The 20,251-nt window shown below is 33.1% G+C and overlaps 1 protein-coding gene across 3 annotated transcripts in view; it reads right to left on the bottom strand.

Moving 5' to 3' along the window:
- Positions 1 to 7,994: 7,994 nt before the first annotated feature.
- SLC36A4 (solute carrier family 36 member 4) overlaps positions 7,995 to 20,251 on the bottom strand; it is a 54,835-nt gene continuing 42,578 nt past the window's right edge. For all 3 annotated transcript variants that reach the window (XM_081261856.1, XM_081261857.1, XM_081261858.1), the window contains 2 exons: positions 16,189 to 16,358; positions 7,995 to 12,530 (listed from right to left, as the gene is read on the bottom strand). In XM_081261856.1, coding sequence (XP_081117982.1) covers positions 12,223 to 12,530; positions 16,189 to 16,358 — 478 coding nt within the window. In that variant the 3' untranslated portion in view covers positions 7,995 to 12,222. The remainder of the gene's footprint in view (positions 12,531 to 16,188; positions 16,359 to 20,251) is intronic.

Below are 20,251 nucleotides of genomic sequence, written 5' to 3'. Positions count from 1 at the left end.
GGTAGCTTCTTGGTATCTGGCATCACAACGTAAGTTTAGGCATGTTCTATTTTTTGGAAAACTTTGTGAAGAATTGGTTTTCAGAATTGGGGGTTAAGCAATCTGGAATAGCTTTTCCAAAATAGACTTATGATTACTTTCCCTGTCTCAGTTCTATTTCTCTCACTTCCATTTCTGGTATCTAAAGGTGCAGGGCTGGATGCTTCCTGGGTTCTGCTGAGAGAATGGGTTCCCATTTGCACAGCAGACCCTGGATGTTCATTTTCTAGAGTGAACTTTCCTTCTACTCTGTTTTATATATTTATATATATTTACACTTATATAGAATTTCACGAAGCTTCTATTTACTGGTGACCATCCTGCAGTTCTCTTTGCTATCATGTATTTCTTCCATTTGGCATAGGTACTGCTCCTTTAAAGGGTCTCGGGAAAGAGAAGAGCCAATTGTGCACTCAACCTTCCATCCCGAGATGCAAATCCAGTGCTTAGCATCATGATTTACACTTAAGTAGATGGCCCCTCGGGGTCTATGAACTTGAACTGAACTGGTCATTGTATCCAAACTTGAAACACTATATTACGTTGTTTATGGTCTTACTTTAAGTTTTTTGTATTTATAAAAATGCAATATCATTTGATTTACTTTTATAACTCTGAACACGCAACTCAATCACTAAATTCATTCTAGAAGTTTTCATTTTAATAACATGTATGTTTTAGAAGGACTTTAATGTCATGTGTCCACATATATACAAATACATATATGTGTTATATATGTGTGTATGCATATGCATACATATAAACACATGCATCAAAATTGTAATTATATTGAATTAACATTGAAATTATATTGGAATGTGACTTTTTGTTTTCTTTGAAGGCCTTAATTAGCAATAAAATGTTATCAAAATCCAAATTATTCTCACATTCAGAGGGATTTGGTATCGTTTGATCTTTCCTTATTATAACCAAAGAGATTTTAGATATTTGCTTTCAAAGATCTGAATTTTGGTTTGGAATTTTCATAATACTGAAAACCCTTGAAGACTCTCAGAAGTAATTTAATCAATTCTTCTTGCTCTGGGCTGAACCCTTTAAACCTTTTGCAGACATCTTAACATACCCCATCTCTCAGGGAAGCATTTCCATACTTATTACACTCTTGGGAAGTTCTTTCTTTACATCTGATCTGCTTCAATGTGAGCTGTCTCCACTCTTTGTCTCCTGACATTTTTGAGGAGAGCAGAACATTCTGGAAACTTTCACATAATCACCCAAGAAGTTACTACTGCATTATCTGACTTTTAAAAAATGCCGAGAGCTATTAGCATTAAAATTAAATAATGCCATAGGATGATAATTACTTTGATCTTTAACTTTTCAATATCATCTCTCTGCACAGAGAGGCAATTGAGTATAATAGTAATGTACTGGTAGAGGGCTGGGGTTAGTGTTGGTCAGACAACACTGGGTGTCCCCCTGCCTTCACCTTTACTAGCTATGTCTCTTCTGCATGTTGTTTAAACCTTACTAAGTCTCTGTTTCATCTTCTGGAAATTGGGGTAATAATAATACCTGTTTCATGTGGTTATGATACTTAAACAAGACTGTAAAGAGCCCTGTGCAAAGGGGGCAGGCAAATGCTTGTTTTCAGTGTTTATTATCTACACTAGACCTCCTAATAGGCTCTACCTCTTAAAGGTTCTGCACCACCTCTATACCACCAAACTGAAGAACAAGTTCCCAACAGATGAATCTTGGGAGACACTTAAATCATACCCACCATAGCAGCTTGCTTAAATTTCACCTATTATCACCAGAGGTCTTTATTTTAATATTGCATTTAACTATGCTTTTTACTGAAAAATGTGAAACTTGCAAATATTTATTTCCAGCCACATCACAATTACACATTTAATGCTATTGCAGTTCAAAACCAATCTCCTTTAATAAGTGTGGAGATTAAATTAAATAGAAAATTTAATTGCTGATTTTATCTTTTTAATGGAAAATGATAGAGTGCTATACTCAGTTTTTTTCCTTACATCTATTCCTCAATTCTTCAAATGTTTATTGACACCTTGCTGTGCTTGGAAGGAAAATGTAAATTTATTTCAGTGCCTGCATTCCTTGTATGAAGCTTGCTTAATTCTGACAAGTAAGGGTCAAAGAAAATACACAAATTTAAGAAGCAAAAAACATGTGAAACATCCTCCATATTCATCTCCATAGCTAATGTTTCCACTCTCTCTTTTGAATGCTAAGAGATGAACAGATGGGATTCCTTTCACCTTTTTTGTTATAAAGTAGTCCCCAATCACGGCCTCCTTGAGGTTCCCACGCTGAGGCTGGATTCCATACTAAACAGATCAGAATTCCATCTTTCACCTGAGTCACTTGTCTCCATTAAACAGGGAATGATGGGAAGGAAGGTACAAGAAGAAACTTTGTTCTAAGTGTACAGATTGGGTACCTGGCTTTGGCTCTCAGATGTTGGTCACTGAGAGAAGATGAAGGTGTGAGGACAGCTCAGTCTGAGCCTGTTCCTGCTAGCTCACAGTTTTGGAGGCTGAAAGTACAAATAGTAGTTTGGAAAAGACACCTTTTAGGACAGCAGTGTAGACATGTTTTCTTAGAAATCTATAGTATAATCCAAATTAGAATACTTCAACTCAAAATTTCTTTGAAATATCATGCTTTATTTTAAAAATTCACATACTTTTTTAGATGTCCATCAACAGCATAAAATTGTATTTTGATATAAAATGGTATATATTTCTGTCTCCAGATGAGACCTGCTGGATGTTTACCAATCCCATTTCCTCTTTCTGGGCATATGCAGACTGTTTTCCAGTCTCCTCTTGGACTTAGCAACATAAGTCCTATGACTGCATGCTTGGCAGTCAGATGCTAGTATAAGTGACGGACCCCTTAACCAGGCCTGGCTTCAGCAGCCCATGGAAGATCATCTGGGCTTTTTCTTCCCTTTTAGTTGTAACTCTAGGGCCATGTGTCTAGCATAATAGTAACACAAATACAAGAGCCATATGTCTGTATCCCCATGTGGAGGAGAATTGGCCCAATGTACAATGTTCATTGTGACATGAACAAGAAATAAACTTTTATTATGTTAAATCACTAAGATTTTAGGGGTGGTTTGTTACAGCAATCTGAATAATATACCATTAGAAAAAATGATTTTTACTATCAGCTGTGCTCATCAAGATGCAATTTATTAATTTTGAAAACAGAGTTGAATAGAAAATTCTGAATAGCATTATTAGTTCCAGTGTTTAGGCAATTTCTTTCTTTATTGTTTTTAAAATGTTTCCATACCTCAGACTCACAAAAATATGTGGATACCAAATTCGTTTTTTCCATTTCTTTCTTTTTACCTGAGCTCTATCTGATAAAGAATACCTAAAATACCATTTTTATAATGTAATATTTTCATTCTGGTGAGGATGTGAGGAAAAAGGAACACTCTTACACTGTTGGTGAGATTGTAATTCAGTACAATCATAAGGAAATCAGTATAGAGGTTCCTCAAAAGACTAGGAATGGAACCACAATATGACCCTATTATACTACTCCTTGGTATTTATCCTGAAGAATTAAAGTCAATGTACTTACTATTCCTGCATAATAATGTCTATAGGAGCTCAATTCACAATAGTCAAGTTATGGAACCATCCTAGATGTCCATCAACAGATGAAAGGACAAAGAAAATGTGGCATATATACACAATAGAGTTTTACCCAGCCATAAAGGAGAACAAAGTTACATTATTTAAAGGAAAATGGATGAAACTTGAGAGCATTATGTTAAACAAAATAAGCCAATTCAGAAAGCCAAGGGTCATATGTGGAAGCTAGAGGGGAATAAAAGCAGGGAGATTCTCATGAAATTAAAAGGGAGAGCAGTAAAGTAGAAAGGAAACAGGGATGAGGAGAAGGGAAAGAAAAGGGAGGTACTAAGGAATGAAATTCACCAAATTCTGCTGTGTGCATGTACAGATATGTCACAACAAATCTCACTATGTATAAATATCAGATGCTAATAAAAAATAATCATAGCCAGGCACAGTGGCCCATGCCTGTAATTCCAGTGGCTTGGGAGGCTGAGGCAGGAAGATTGTGATTTCAAAGCCAGCCTCAGCAAAAGCTAGGTGCTAAATAACTCAGTGAGACTCTGTCTCTAAATAAAATATGAAATAGGGCTGGGGATGTGGCTCAGTGATCAAGTGTCCCTGAGTTCAATCCCTGGTAACCCCCCCACCCCAAATCATAAATAAATACATAAATGCAATATTTGGGAGCCAGTTGGGTATAAGGAAAGCAAATGGAGTCAGAAGCAAGGTGCAGAGACAAAGCAGAAGAAACTACTCGCCTGAGCTTCTAGCTTTATTTGTATCAATAGGTTACTTTAGGTCATTGGCATCATTAGCACATACTGTTCATTGTATTACTAGGCAGGTTGCAGACTTAGCAACTTTATGCAGCTTATTCTTCAGTTACATACTGAGTTGCAATGTGCAATGTTAAGAGCTTTGCATAGCTTTCAAGAAAGTCCATTGAATAAAGTTACTGTTATGTGGACAGGTTTAGGCTCAGTGAAACACTGTGGTTGTCTAATAAGAAAGTCCCTTTATTCCCAGGAGCTGAGTGTCTGAGATCAAGGATAAGACTGTAGCATAGAGCCTCCTCATGAAGGACATTGCTACAGCAGCTAGGCATTCTGTGTCTTTGCACAGAAACTTCCTAGTCCCCAAGCATGGCACAGTCATGAAGCTATCAGAGACCTCAATCCCAAACACAGAACCCTTACAGTTGGGTCAAAATTTTGTCTAGTGACTCTTCTTGTCCAGAAGAAAAATTGTTTGTATTACTTGCCATATTTAAAGGTTTTCTCACCCAATATTATCTGTTAGGATCTCAACTTTAACTGAAAGTATGACTGATGACACATTATTTTACACTAATGAGACCATTTCTCTTACTTATACATTAAGAATCTCAAGATTCTCCATCCTTATATTCACTGTTTTCATCAAATGTAAATTCTAGGGCTTATAACACTCCCACCCTTGCACCTATTCTCAATACATTTTGATTTTCCATGGATACAAACTGGAAAAAAACCCTTGAAAAAATCTTTCATTGTGTATCATTCCACCTACAACCTTTTACCAGTGTCTTAGTTTTTTTAACCCCAGCCCAGTTGGTGGTTGCTCTGTGTTCTCTTGGACCATTAACTTTAAATGAATAGAGACAGGATGAGTGTTTAAATAATTTAAAAAATGGAGTGTAATATTAATAGCAAAAATAATGGTGTCATGTCAGTGGAAGAGATAATCTCGCTGCTAACCTTGGTTGAGTTTGTTAAGTTTTAGCAATTGAAGCATTTGGTTCTACATACAGAATGCTTCTTTCCTGCATCTTTATTGCTTTTAAATTAGAGAATCCAAAGTTATGGTTATAGGTCATTTTAAATGTCATCAAGTATTTGATGGCTTCGTCTCATCATTCTGGATATTCAGCTAAAGCACAGATCCAAAATTAATGGAAAGATTTACCATTGAGCAGTAAAGCCCCAAATCTAATTGAAACGAGGTTGTGACAAATAAATTTCTAATCTACTCTTTGAAAGCGTTGCACTCTGCAGAGCAGTTCTTCATGTTTCATTGCAGCATCTTGATATGATTTTTACATGTGCCTAAGATTTCACTGCTTTGTTTTCTCTTAAGAAAAGAAAATCATCAAATATTGTGAGTCAAAAGTTCAGTGACTGAGGCATTAGGACCAGAGCTTATTTTCTGTTTTGCTTTGTTTTAACCTTGATATTTTATCCTCGCCATTGAAAATTCATAGTGGTTCATCCCAGAAGTAATATAATTCTGGCCTTTCAATATAATTTAGGATATTGATGAGCACACCATGCATTTGAAATGACAAAATCATCTTTTTAATATTATCAGTATCAATGGAGAAATTATCCCATTCCTCAGCTCCTAGGACAACTTTCCCTCTGTCAACGAGCATTTTTATGCTCACTCTCCCATTTCTTGGAAGAATGTTCTGAAAAGGTATACTCAATACCTGCAAGCTATCACAGCTATATTTCTCACTATTTCCTTAATCATAAACTTGCAGCCAGGAGGTACTATGGTAGACTGGTAGTTTATCTCTGAAAACAAAGTAATGTGTGGATTTGCATTTAGAGGTCACTCATCAAGTCCCATAATAATTCAGTGGTCTGTCAGAATTGAGCACAAAAAAATGTTCTCCAGTGTACATGATGGCTTGAAAATAACTAATTAAAAAAAAAATCTCCTGCTATGGGATGTGTTTTCTGTAGTATAATAACCAAAAGTCACAAAGAACTTCCTCCTTATATACTACGCAGCTATATGTTGCTATTCTTATTTTCATTTTTTCTTTTCTAGCTATTTGTACAAAATGATCATCTTGGCAGATTCACTTTCCCCAACACTTGAGGATTCTCGTTCTTTATTTGCGCGGGGGTCCTTTTATGGCACATGCCATGATGAACTCAGATAGTAGGTAGATTTTCAGAATGCTGGGAATGCCATCTTTGGTCAGAAGATCCCCAAAACTACTGAATATATATAAATATATCTCATTAACAAGCAGAGAACTCCTTGGTAACAAAAGTCCAGGAAAACATTCTTAGATTTAGATGCTACACTTTTGCATTTTTAGACAGAAAAGGACCACTTGCATTTTAGATTGCATCTAATTTTTAAACAATGGATATATATATATATATATATATATATATATATATATATATAGAGAGAGAGAGAGAGAGAGAGAGAGAGAGAGAGAGAGAGAGAGGTAGATACCAACAGACAAATCCCTGTTCCTTCTCTTGCTTGCCAGGAACATATACTACTACTTTGTTGTTTTGATGCTGGGGATTGAACCCAGGGCCCCAGGCATGGTAAGCACATGCTTTACATCTGAGCTATACCCCTGTGTCTAATAAGGTTTTATAAATTCCACTGCCTCCCCCTTTATTTCTCTCACAGTCTCCTTTGACTCAATATTTTGAAATAGTGAAATCCATTTTCTTTATCCTAATACCTTGGCTCCATTTTCTGCATATTTTCTGTTATTACATAAGAATATTTTTCAGAATTGCAATCATCAATTAATTTATATACATTTTCTTTACCATATTAGAAATCTCTGTACAATATCTATTGTATTCTAGGTGAATACAATTAATGAACTCTTTATTGCTGAACTTGAATTGTTTGCAATTTTTCACTGTTAAAGCACAATGGTGCAGATATAGGTATAGTCTTTAGGTATAGTCTGTCTTCTCTGCTATGAGACATCCTCAGGTGACACAAGAGCAGAATCCCTGATGGATAGGTATAAATATTTTGTGGTCTTTGACAAGGGGTTAACATAGGCTTTCCAAAAGCATCGTTCCAATATAATGTTGCAAGCAAAGGGTCCATTGGCAAGAAGTTGGGATTTTTATCATTTAAATTTTTTATATTCTCTATTTTTTAAATGGCACAAAAAACTTTACTGGGTATTGAACATGATTAAATATTTGTATACAATGTGTAATGTTTACAACTATCACCTCAAAGTGAAGTGAAAACATTTACAATTCTTCAAGACTTTTTGAGATCAGGAGAGTGATAAATAATCAAAGCAGCATCTGAAGAAGGCTAATCCTACATTCACTCTGTAGGAAGTTTAAGCCATGGTTTTGAGTGTGTCCTTTCATTTTTAATCAACTTCTGTTCTTAATCTTAGAGGTATTCAATATTAATTTCCAAAATGACAAATAATTAACCATAAAAACTGATTTAGGTGTTATTATGAGAATATTATACTAATACCATTTTCAGCTTATGACATCTGTTCAGTCATTTAAACTTACAAAGGACTTATTTATTTTAAAAAGGCAACTGAAAGCAAAATAATTATGTTTTATTGAAAATTCAGAAGCATTACAGTACTTTAAGACAGACTTTTTCATATTCTTTTACAAAGAAAAATAAAACAATTGACTCGAGCACAATGATATTCAGTTCTAAAACTAACAAAATCCTTTTGAAAAACAAAAATCCACAGCTTGATTTATTTAGGTCATAAGCATGTCTTTTCCTATTTGTTGACTAAAAAACTCAAATGCACAATTTTTTAGAGTGGTATTTCCAAAATATCATCTTTCAGGATCCAATTTAAATGGTAGATTATATTTTTATCTAGTTCACGTAAGTTACTGGTATGCGTTTGTACATGTGGGTGCACACATTCCAGCAGGAATTAGCCTATTTTAACATAAACTTTAAAGAATCAGAGTGATCCATCATTTCACTTATGAGAGGACAACAAATACCATGTCTAGTCATTTCTTAAGCATATATTCTGATCTCCTAGGCCAAAACCAACCAGTTTCAGAATGATATGAGACCTAGAATTAAATGTTAGTGGTATGTATTAGACTAACCATAATTCTGTAAAGTATTAACTATTACAGTCTGCAATTTAATGTTAGAAGTATCCAATCTTTTAGATCAGCTTCTCAAATTATAGTATGAAGAGGGAGCCAAAAAGACCAAAATAAATCAACTTTTTAAAATTAATGTTTATTTTTAGCAAATTATTTTATGCCTCAACATTCATTGAAATACTAGTATTATTTAAATAATTTTATTTAATATATACATCTACTCTGTATCTTCTCCCTTTTAAATGAAAAATAAGAGATAAAGAAATGGAATTTGGGTACCTATTGTCAACAAATGCATTACTCAGATGCTGCATTGACATCTGTGGTGAAGAGATAGATAGGTAAGTTACAACAAGATCTGTGGTTTTTTACCACTAGAAATGGCATAATATAGAACTTTAATATTTTATAGTACTTTGAAGTTAAACAGATTCTATGTAAATGTAACTATTAAGCAAATATTGAGGGGAATCAAATCCCATTAGAAAATTTATAACACATGCAGTGTATAATCCTCTTGTAAAAATTTAAGTGCATTTTCTACACAAGAGACAGAGATCATTTTAATAAAGAAGAATTAAGGACAGAATTAAAGTGTAATGTGGCATTTGCTAATACTTATTTTCATTTGGTAACACCATCTAAAGTAATCTTCAACCAACAAAAACTCTTACTTAATTGTAAAGAAATCTGGCCATGAGGGATAAATTTCCTCTGACAAAATGTTTGGGAAGCAGTGCTTTAACAACAAGTTGACTCTGATCCTAATAAAACTCTAGGTGTAAGGGAGTAGAGATAACTTGGTAAAAACAGAGCTTCACCAGAGGTAAATAAAGGTTTTCTCCCCTGCCCCACCCATTCAGCAGAGATGACTCTCAGACAAGACAACTTTCAGAAAAAAATTCTCACTGTGTAGTAGATAGATGCTGTCATTTCAACCATATCATGATGGACCAAAAAACAGACACAAAATTCCACAGGTACAATCACTCTCAATTCTCCCAGCTCCCAAAGTAAAACCAACACCTGATACAATCAAAATATTTTCTTCAAAAATCTTTAGAAAATGTTATGACTCATAAAAACTAAATTTAAGAAAAATATTACCAATGATAAATATATATTTCACTGCAGAATCATTGACACTGAACTAATGCATATTCATGAGCATTCTGTGCATCCTGATTTTCCACCAAAGACAGCTTAGTAAGAAATGATTTTTAAGTAATACCAACACAATGCTTAAAAAAAAACTTCACATAATGGTTGTACCCCACTTTCAAAAAAAACTGACATAAAATCTGTAATGATTATGTAGTAATATTATTATCAAATACGCTTAAATAAGAGTGCATTGAAACACTGCATTTAGTGTATCTTAAGAATTAAAACCATTTTCTCCCCCTTTAGCCCTTCTTCCTTTCTAAATTTCAACTTTTTCTTGTAGAATCTTGATAATTTAGTGACTTTCAAATTGGATGTTGAGTCAGCATTATCACTGCATATGAAAGCCCAGTTGACAACATGCTCAAGATGTGTTGATGCTAAATGTAAAATTTATTTTTATGATCAACTATTCAACATTTCATTATATTTTATTAATTCCATAAGGAAATAAATAGGTGAAAGTACAAAAATAAAATTTCACACAGACTATAAATACATTGTGAAGATAGCTGACAAAAAACTAATGCTATTTTCCATTAAGCAATGGTTTTTTAATCATTTTACAACTTATAAATTTTTAAAACATCTAATTTATTCTTAGATTCAAGATTATATAACATTAGTTTCAACGAAGATTACTTTTCCTTTTCCATATTCTCTTAGTATGAATAAAGACTCAATGTAACATATTTAATACAAAAGTATTACAAAAACTATTATTGGCAATACTTAATGTAAATGTTTTTAAGAAGTTTTGATTCTTATGAATCTGTAGCAAAATAAAGCTTCTGATATATCTTTAGGATCATATTGATGATCAGTGAATGACATAAGCAAAAAATACCTATGTAAACATTTATATACAAAAATAGAGAATATATTCTCTACAGTGAGTTTAATGGCATCTTGCAGCATTATCCATTAGACTACCACCAGGCCAATTAAAATGTTCCATGTTTTAAAGCTTGAATTTTTTTAAGTCAAAAGAAATTCTTCTCTTTATGCTTTAAACTTAATAATTTTCATCTTCCCCATCAAATGAGATTATTTGTTCTGGTTATTAAGTGTGCTTGAAGAATTTGGAAGAATAAAAGGTATTTCTCTGGAAGATACCTGGAGTGTCTCAATATTTAGTTAATAAATTATTATTGTTTGAATTTTCCTGTCAACGCATTTTTAAAAATTTTTTTTAATTTTTATAGTTGGACACAATACTTCTTTTTTATTTATTTATTTTTATGTGGTGCTGAGGATCGAACCCAGTGCCTCACACATGCTAGGCGAGAGCTCTACAGTCCCAGCCCCCTATCCATGCATTTTATGGTTCTTTTATTCTGCCCATTCAGATCAATGAAAGACTGGAAGAAGGAAAACCATAAGGCTGAAAAAATCCACAAGTCCTATATTTCGTCAGTATCTATTTTCTGCTATTAAGGAAGATAGTGCCTATGAAACTGAGGGAAGAGAAGGAACATAAGGAGAGCTCCAGCCACAAACACTGCAGCATGGCCCATTCTAGCCCACCATGTCATAGCAGCAATGGTCTCAATTCTGTATTAAAAAACAATTGCTTCTTTCCCTTGCTGAGGTATGAAGCCACAGTGCTCGGTTCTTAGTTTCCTGGTTTTCTGTTTAGGTGATGTATACTATTCAAAGATCATATACCCACTTTCAAAATATAAAAATATAATTAAATAGACTCAACAATAAAATTAAACTGAAGATAATTTATTCTTGGATGTGATGTGAAAAATAAAATCCCTGGCCTGGTAGTCAAGAAATCAGGTTCTCTTTTTCTCAAGCCCAAGCAGCCTTGACCAAGTTGTTTAACTTTTCTGAGTCTTCACTTACAACTTACAAGGAATTGTACTGGGTAACCTTTAAAGTCACTTCCAAATCTGACTGAAACACTAAATCAGAATCTTGCTAAGTACCTCCTGCCTAATATGAAGATCACCTACTATACAGTACAGTGTAAAAATAATTCTGTTTGGGGGATTTTCTGATGCTTATATCATGGGAAGTGTATTTTCCAATGGATGGGCTAAGCATAAGTAAGTATTTGGCTAAATACCTAATAAAAACAATCCAGATTTTCTTACGTTATACAAAAAGCTTACTCTGATATTCACTTGGATGGTCTAGAGAGAGACTTTTGTTATGTATGTCCTGATTTAATTCCCAAACTGCTGAAGTCCTATATCTCCTCAATTTGGTGGCAAAAAGGTAGCATGGGGGTAAGAGACAAATCTTGATTAAAGTGTTTCTTACAAAAATTATAAATAATTTAGAAATATTTTTATTCTTTAATTTTTTATATTTTAATTTTTCTAATTGTCCAAAGTAATTTAAACATTATTGGTATTATTTAAAGCATGTCATAGTTCATCATTACTGGTAAAGTATTGTAGTTTTCTGCCAAAATATTAACACTGTGCCAAAAATGGGGGGAGGATGATCTATTTTTGAGTATATGGTGATGTGTATTTTACTGTTCTTATTTTAATTGCTTTCAAAACTGAGACAAAAGTATAAGAATCTGAACTCTGCTTCTATTATTTCAAACCAGATGCTAAGCATGTTGAATTCAAACTCAGAGAGGGATTTTGTGGAGTACCAGTTACATCTCTGGTAGTTGGATAAATAATTTCTTCAACAGTTACATATGTACCTAATAAGAAGCCAACAACTCCAGTGAATGCTATAGAAATATTTTTCAGGATCATCCATATATTGTAATGTTCTTTAGAAAATGTAAGAATTTCAACCAAAGGTGGTAGAATCAGCGCCAACGTGCTGCTGCTCACAGCTCCAACAAAGGAAATTACGATGTCTAAACGAGGAATAAGAATTGCTCCAGCACCTGAAAATAAAAATACATATTTATCTAGTTTAAATATCTAGTACTTACATGAATACTAAATACAATATGAATACTTACTGAATACTAAATACTTTTCAATATAGTAAAAATAGCTAATGGAAGTCAGACTACTAAACTATTGCTTTGGAAAACTCTGCTATAGTTTTTTCTGAGCATATTAAAAAAAGGGAAAAGAAGTCAAAACAGTAGAGTGATACTTCTTGAACTTTGACTTGTCAAAAGTTTTGTATATAAACAATGTTTAATTTTTTGCTCTAGGGAAGTTTGGATAGTTTATTTCCAAAGTATTTGAATTATTCTGCTTGTCATACAGATCATTCTACAATACACAAAACAAGGAGTGATGTGATATAAATAAATGAGAGAGAAGAGACACCTAGTCCTTACAGTAATATTCCAACTAATCAAAATGGAAAGAGTAATGGAAGTAGAAAATCATTTTAATCAAATACCAACATAATCATTGAACAGGAAAACTCACTCAAGGATGTTACAAGTGGAGATCAGGATATTTACAGAGTCTCACAATACCTCTCTACAACATACTAATTATGAAAAGAAAAATAGTGTCTTTAAAATGGAGATCTAGGTCAGAGACCATGTTAGCCAAGTGAACAAAGTTGATATCACCAGTGCGACATACTAAAACCATGATTCGATGTACTGAGAAGTGCAGAGCATCACTCCTTTGTAATTCTTTTTTAAATGCTTGATTTTACTCATAAGCAAGCATCAGGAAAATCTAAACTGGACAAGATGCTGCAAAATTACTGGCACTTCAAAAGTGTCAAGTTCAAAGACAAAGAGATAAAATCAAAAATAGAAAGACAAAGACAAGGACTATCAAGATTAGAAGAGACTAATAAGACATAATAGCTAAATTCAAGTTGAACCTGGGATTGATTCTTAGACCAGAAGAGAATATTAATGGGAAAACTAAAATAAAGTCTATATATTGGTTAGTAGCATTATACCATGTTAATTTCCTGGATTTTAATAATTGTATCATAGTGACATAAGAACATGAGAGGAAGCTATGTAAAAGATTTATAGGAATTCTACCTTCTTTTACAACTTTTGTGTTACATTACTTCAAACTAAAATGACTTTTAAATAAACTAAGTTTAGCTCAGTCTTTATTTATGGGGTAGTGTGGTAATTTGATACATGTACACAATATATAATAGTCAAATCAGGATAATTAAACTAGGCAGGGTGGCACATGCCTATAATTACAGGGGGTGTGGGGGTGAAGGCAGGAGAATTACAAGTTTGAGGCCAACCTGGGCACAATTTAGCAAGACCCTATCTCAAAATAAAAAATAAAGAAAAGGTTGGGGATGTGGATTAGTGTAAAGAATCTATGGGTTCAATACCTAGTACTGCAAAACAGAAAAAAAATCAGAAAAATTAGCATTTCCATCTTCTTATCATTTCTTTGATTAGAGAGCATTTCAGTTTATCTTTTCTGTCATAAAATATATAATAGGTTGTTGCAAATTACAGTCACCCTACTGTATTGTAAAACACCAAAACTCATTTCTCCTAATTACATGTTTCACTATTGTCAGAAGAATTTTCTTCCAAGCCATTTTCAAGTTTGTAATGTGTAGCCTGGTGCTTTCTTGATCTTATCTTGATCTTATCAAAAGGTGTCAACAGAAATATTTATAAACATCAAAAATCATAGTCCTTCTTCATATTATATTTAAATTGTGATTTATTGAGAGTTTGGAGTTGCTAGCAGAAATAATAGCCGAATTTGCTCCATGCATGCTGTGGCAACACCACCATCACTGTCATCAATGACAAACATATCATCAAAGTTTTTTCTTTGGGGCCAATTATGCCAATGTTGACTCTCCTTTACTTGTCTTCAAATACCATCATTTTGTCTCTAATTCTTTGTTATCTCTCTAAGTTCATTTCCTTTTGCTTTTCTTGTTTCTATCTTCTTTGTCTTTTATTAAATTTTCTGTGATATATCTATTTCCCTACATAAGGTTCAAGTGAAATACTGCTGTGAGAAACCATGTGGAAAAATACTATATAATGTTATTATTTATATATTAAATTTCACCAAACATTTAAAAATCAAGTAGTAGTATAATTTCTTTTTGTTGTTGTTGCTTTAATTTTTGATTCTGATTTGTTATATATGACAGCAGATTGCATTACAATTCATATTACAGAAGTAGTATAATTTCAATGAGTTAAAGCCATATTTAAAATCTTATATAACCAATATATATTTGCTACTGAAAATGACTTGAAAAATTTCATTTAGTAATGATACGAGTAGACAAAGTTATACATAAACTTTAGACAAATCCATAATACAAAAACTCAAATAGGCAAATACAATAAAACTAAGGAATGTTTAAGATTAGTTTAGTTATTAAAAATATTCACTATAGGATTATTATAAATACATTGGCCTATGTCATCTACAGACAACTATCATAAATAGATCTATTAAGTGCTAAATAAACTTATTCTGCCTATGTGCAGAAATGGATAAAGATATTAAAAATTCTGGCCTCTATTAATATGTCTACAGAACCCTAAAGAAAGAAATCAAAGAAGACCTTAGAAGATGGAAAGATCTATCTTGCTCTTGGATAGGCAGAATTAATATTATCAAAATGACCATACTACCAAAAAGTATTATACAGATGTAATGCAATTCTGATCAAAATCCCAATGGCATTCCTCATAGAAATAGAAAAAGTAATCATGAAATTTACCTGAAAAAATAAGAGACCCAGAATAGCTAAAGCAATCCTTAGCAGAAGAGTGAAGCAGGTGGCATCACTATAGCAGACCTTTAAAAACTATACTACAGAGCAAAAGTAACAAAAACAGCATGGTATTGGCACCAAAACAGACTGGTAGACCAATGGTACAGAATAGAGGACACAAAGACTAACCCACAAAATTATAATTATCTTATATTAGACAAAGGTGCCAAAAACATTCATTGGAGAAAAGATAGCATCTTCAACAAATGGTGCTGGGAAAACTGGAAATCTATATGCAACAAAAATTAAATTAAACCCCTCTCTCTCACCATATACAAAACTCAACTCAAAGTGTATCAAGGACCTATGAATTAATTTTTTGTCTTTTTATTTAGTCCAATTATCAAAATGTCAATAAAAGCAATGTATGAAAACATTTAATTTTTTAAATTAAATTTTTCCTACTGGATGTCTCATGAGCCACCAGAAAATGGGCTCATCAACTTTATTTAGCAATATGATTTCCCTTATAAATTGATGTAACTCTTGTATATCATTACTTTAATAAGCTCTATCTATTCTTTCCAGTTTTATTTTTCTCTTTCTAACAAAATATAATACAATCAATTCTTTAAGTATAGGCACAAGCTCCATCCACACTGCTCAGTGTGATTTATGGAGTTGACCAGAAGTTCTAGGTCTATATCCTCTAACCCTAAATGGGCCAAAACAGAATTCCCAGAACTGCTTGTTCCTTGGAATACCAGTAATATGACCATTTTAGCAATCCCAGGCTAGTCCAGTGTTGTAATGCTTCCTGTTATAATAGTTTATTTGTGATAATATAATTTTAAGAAATTCAACAATAAAAACTATTTTAATACAAGTATACTTACAAGTAATACTAACCAAGAAGGATCTTATCCCAAATTCACAAATTTGCTTCCATTTAGCATGAAATTTAGATGTGACTCCAGGGATAATGATTTCTGCTGGAACATAGAACTGAATTGAATATGTCACAAAGATGCCAAAGGAATACAGAATTTTCACTGATTGATATAACCTGTTGAGAAAAATCAAAAATTTAGTCTTAATATGAATCTAGCTTACCTCCTTTTTATTTTGATAAGATAAACAAGAAATTCAGAAAAACAACAAACGAACTTGGACTAGAACCCACTAACCAAAAATATTGTTTGTAAAAAGTCAACTGATCTCCACTAATTAGATTTCTAGATGATATTTGAACTTTGACAAGCCTTGAAAGTTTGGACATGGCATGCAAAGGTTGGCTATCTACTATTGGGAAGACTTCACTGTGGGCTAAGGGTTAAGCCAGTGTTCTGAGGGTACGCTCAGCCCCATCAAGAGCTGATGTTTTTCAACTTTCTTTTTATAAATTAAGCATATTTGTTGTCTCTGAAATCTTGAGACATGACTCAGCAATCTGTATTTAGAAGAGAAACTTCAGTGAATTCTTAATCATAGTTTATCTTGCTTAAAAATCTTGGTATGATGTTATTTGCAGCAGAAATAGGAGGGGTCTAAACAGTTTCAACATACAAAGTTTTCTAAATTATACTGCCTGTGTTAAAATTATGTTAATAATGGAAACAGAGTTCATGGGATATTCTTTTGTCAAAAAAATTTTATCTCTTTGAAACTCAGTACTTCAAAATAGCATAGAAATTTTAAGTTTCATTAATATTCTTAGATTTCTTTTAAAAATTATTTTTCAATAGATACCTAATAATTGTACATATTTATAAGTGTACCACTATAGTATATTTTGGTATGTGTATAAAATGTATGATCTCTGAATTTCTACATTATAGATAGCCTCCTATCAAACTCAGTATGCACATTTTGATAAAAATTTTAGTAAATTTCTTTTTGTCTGGCAAAAGATTTATTTTATTTATTTATTTGGTACCAGGGATTGAACCTAGTTGTACTCAGCCACTGAGGCACATCCTCAGCCCTTTTTATAAGTAATTTTGAGATAGGGTCTCCCTAAGTTGCTTTTGAACTTGTGATCCTCCTACCTCCGCCTCCCAAGCTACTGGGTTTACAGGTTTGTAACCACAGCACCCAATGAAGATTTTTTTGAATATTAAAAATGACAATGAATAGAAAAACATACAATAACAGGTCTCAGTAGAATATAACAGAACCTACACCCTTGGGCTATAGAAAATAAAATTAATGTGTTCTATTTTTAATATATCAGTATTTCCCAACAGTCAAAAGAAACATCCAATCACTCTTGTTTTTTTTTTTTATTATTAAAGAAACAAACTAGTGAGGAGGCAGGGAACTGAATGTGCTGTGGCATTAGAGCAATGATTAACGTGTGTTCTCTTTTAGCAGCAACATGATCTATAATCACAGACTTTTCACTTAAGAGTTCTACTTTCCCTCCTAAGAGTTCTAAGCACAGGGAATAGTATTTTCTTAGGATATAAATTATTTATAGATTGGGGCTGGGGTTGTGGCTCAGTGGTAGAGCATACACCTTGCATGTGTGAGGCACTGGGTTCGATCCTCAACACCACATAAAAATAAAGGTATTGTGTCCATCTATAACCAAAAAAATATTAAAAATAAATAAATTATATATTTATAGAGTTTTCTTTCTTAGCATATAAAATCATTTAGGATATATATAATTTCTTAGGATACAAATCATTTAAAAGGATATAACATATTCTACTTTTGGTAAAATGTTTAATTAGGCTTTAAGTTTATTTCTGATGTCTTAAAACTTTAGTAGTAAGGATTATAAACAGTTCTTTAAACTGTGGCCAAGCAAGAAGAAATTCCATAAGTATCCTGTTATAACATATTCATCACATAATTAAGAAGATATTGCTAAGTGAAGTTAGCCATTCCCAAGAAAACCAATGCTGAATGTTTTCTCTGATATAAGGAGGCTGATTCATAGTGGGATAGGGAGAGGGGGAGCATGGTAGGAATAGACAAACTCTAGATAGGGCAGAAGAATGGGAAGGGAAGGGAGGGGGGGGCATGGGGTTAGAAATGATGGTGGAATGTGATGGACTTTACTACATGTATGAAGACACTAATTGGTATATTCATATACTTTGTATACAACCAGAGATATGAAAAATTGTGTTCTATATGTGTAATAAGAATTGTAATGCATTCCACTGCCACATATAAATAAAAATAATTAATTAAAAAAGAGAGGTATGTTTTGTTCCTAAGAGGTATATACCATCACTGGAGGACACTTGATAAGACAGAACACAGATATTACTATTTGCTATTCAAGTCTTCTCAAGAACTTATTAAATCATCATTGGCACTCAGTGATGACCCTCAAGTCTCTGCACCTTCAACTCTCCTTTACAATAGAGATACAAACTAAAAATCTCCATCTTCTGTTCTGAGATCCATTAATTACTATTGGAGGAGTTAAGAGACAGATGAAATTTAAATACAATCATCTAGAAGATTTTAAAATTATGCGGTATTCACTCCCAAGCCCAAACTCAAAAGAGAATTCTTAACACCTCTGCTGCTAACCTAATTCCACATTCTGTGTTTTGGGGATTTTCCAGATCAAACTAATATAAACACTTTCTAGTTAGGACCTCCATGTTGGTAAGGAGATTCTATAACTTCAAGTAATACCAGTAACATGTAAGAACCTGACATTTATATGAAAAAAACAACAACAAATTATATGAGGCAACCACAGTCCTTATGAAAATGAACATTTCTATGGTCCATATTATCATTTACATCACACATTTTTGAAGTACTGTATTTAACAGGTTGATAATTTCTTTTTGGTTATTCTTCTTGCAACTGCCCTGAAACACTTTTTTAAAAAAAATCCTGAATTATATATTCCCTCTTGGATTGTGGCAGTGTGCTTGGGGTTTTCCAAACTATAGGTTATATGGCGAACTTTTCTAAAGTATAGATTTTACTCCAAGACAGAATTTTTGAGAGAAAATTATTTTGAAAGAAAATGATTTTTGTATAAACTAGAATGCAAAAGGTATACTTTTTAAAAATAAAGTATACACTGATGTTGTGCTAAAGTTAGGCCATGTTGGGACCTGCCCAGGACTCCCGAGGGAATGCTTTTCTCATTCTTTTATCTGGGTTGCTGCTATAGTATGGATAAGTGTTCCCCAAAGGTACATTTTATAAAGGCTTGGTCCTCAGATTGGACTTTAGGGAGGTTGTGAAATTTTTAAGAGAAAAGGTGGGATCTAGTGGGAGGACCTCAGGTCCCCAGGGGCATGCCCTTGAATGGAATAATGGGTCCTTCAGTCCTTTTCTCTTCTGACTTTCACTTCCCAGTCATGAGGTAAGTGAGTGATTTTTACTCAGTCATGTGCTATTGCTATGATGTTCTGCCTAGTCAGCCATGGACTGAAACCTCCAAAACTTTGAGCCAAAATAAAACTTTTTATTTTATAAGTTTAATTATCTCAGAGTAATGAAAGGCTGACTAAAATAGTTACTCTTTTGGAAAAAACCTGGCAAAACATTTGAATAGAACTAGAAGTCATGTCTTGATTATTCTATTAGGTTACACAGGAAATGCTTCTAAACTTATAATAGTATTTTGTGAATTTACTTTATTATCACCTTTAAAATACACTCCTTGCTTCAAAAGCCAAACATATGACCTTGAATAGCATTATTCATAACCAGCTTTTACCGATGACAACTCAGGAATACTGAAGATGTAATAACTTGGAACTTCTATAATTCACACTCACTTCATCCTAGGGTCTCTCTCTAATTCAACCTTTTCTTGGAAAAAACAGCTGTTATAATCTCTGAATCTCTGAGACTAGTAAATTTGGCATCAAAGTCCCCTTATTCCTTGCCATGGCTAATAGTCATTAGGTCCCTGAAATACTCTTGCTAGAGTCATCAGCTTTCATACTCAGCCACTAAGTACACTGTACA

The sequence above is a fragment of the Spermophilus citellus genome (assembly GCF_964194105.1).
Source record: "Spermophilus citellus genome assembly, chromosome: 2".
In the NCBI taxonomy this organism is placed as follows: domain Eukaryota; kingdom Metazoa; phylum Chordata; class Mammalia; order Rodentia; family Sciuridae; genus Spermophilus; species Spermophilus citellus.
The sequence above is the reverse complement of the archived record's forward strand: the minus strand, read 5'-3'. Positions and strand labels throughout refer to the sequence as shown.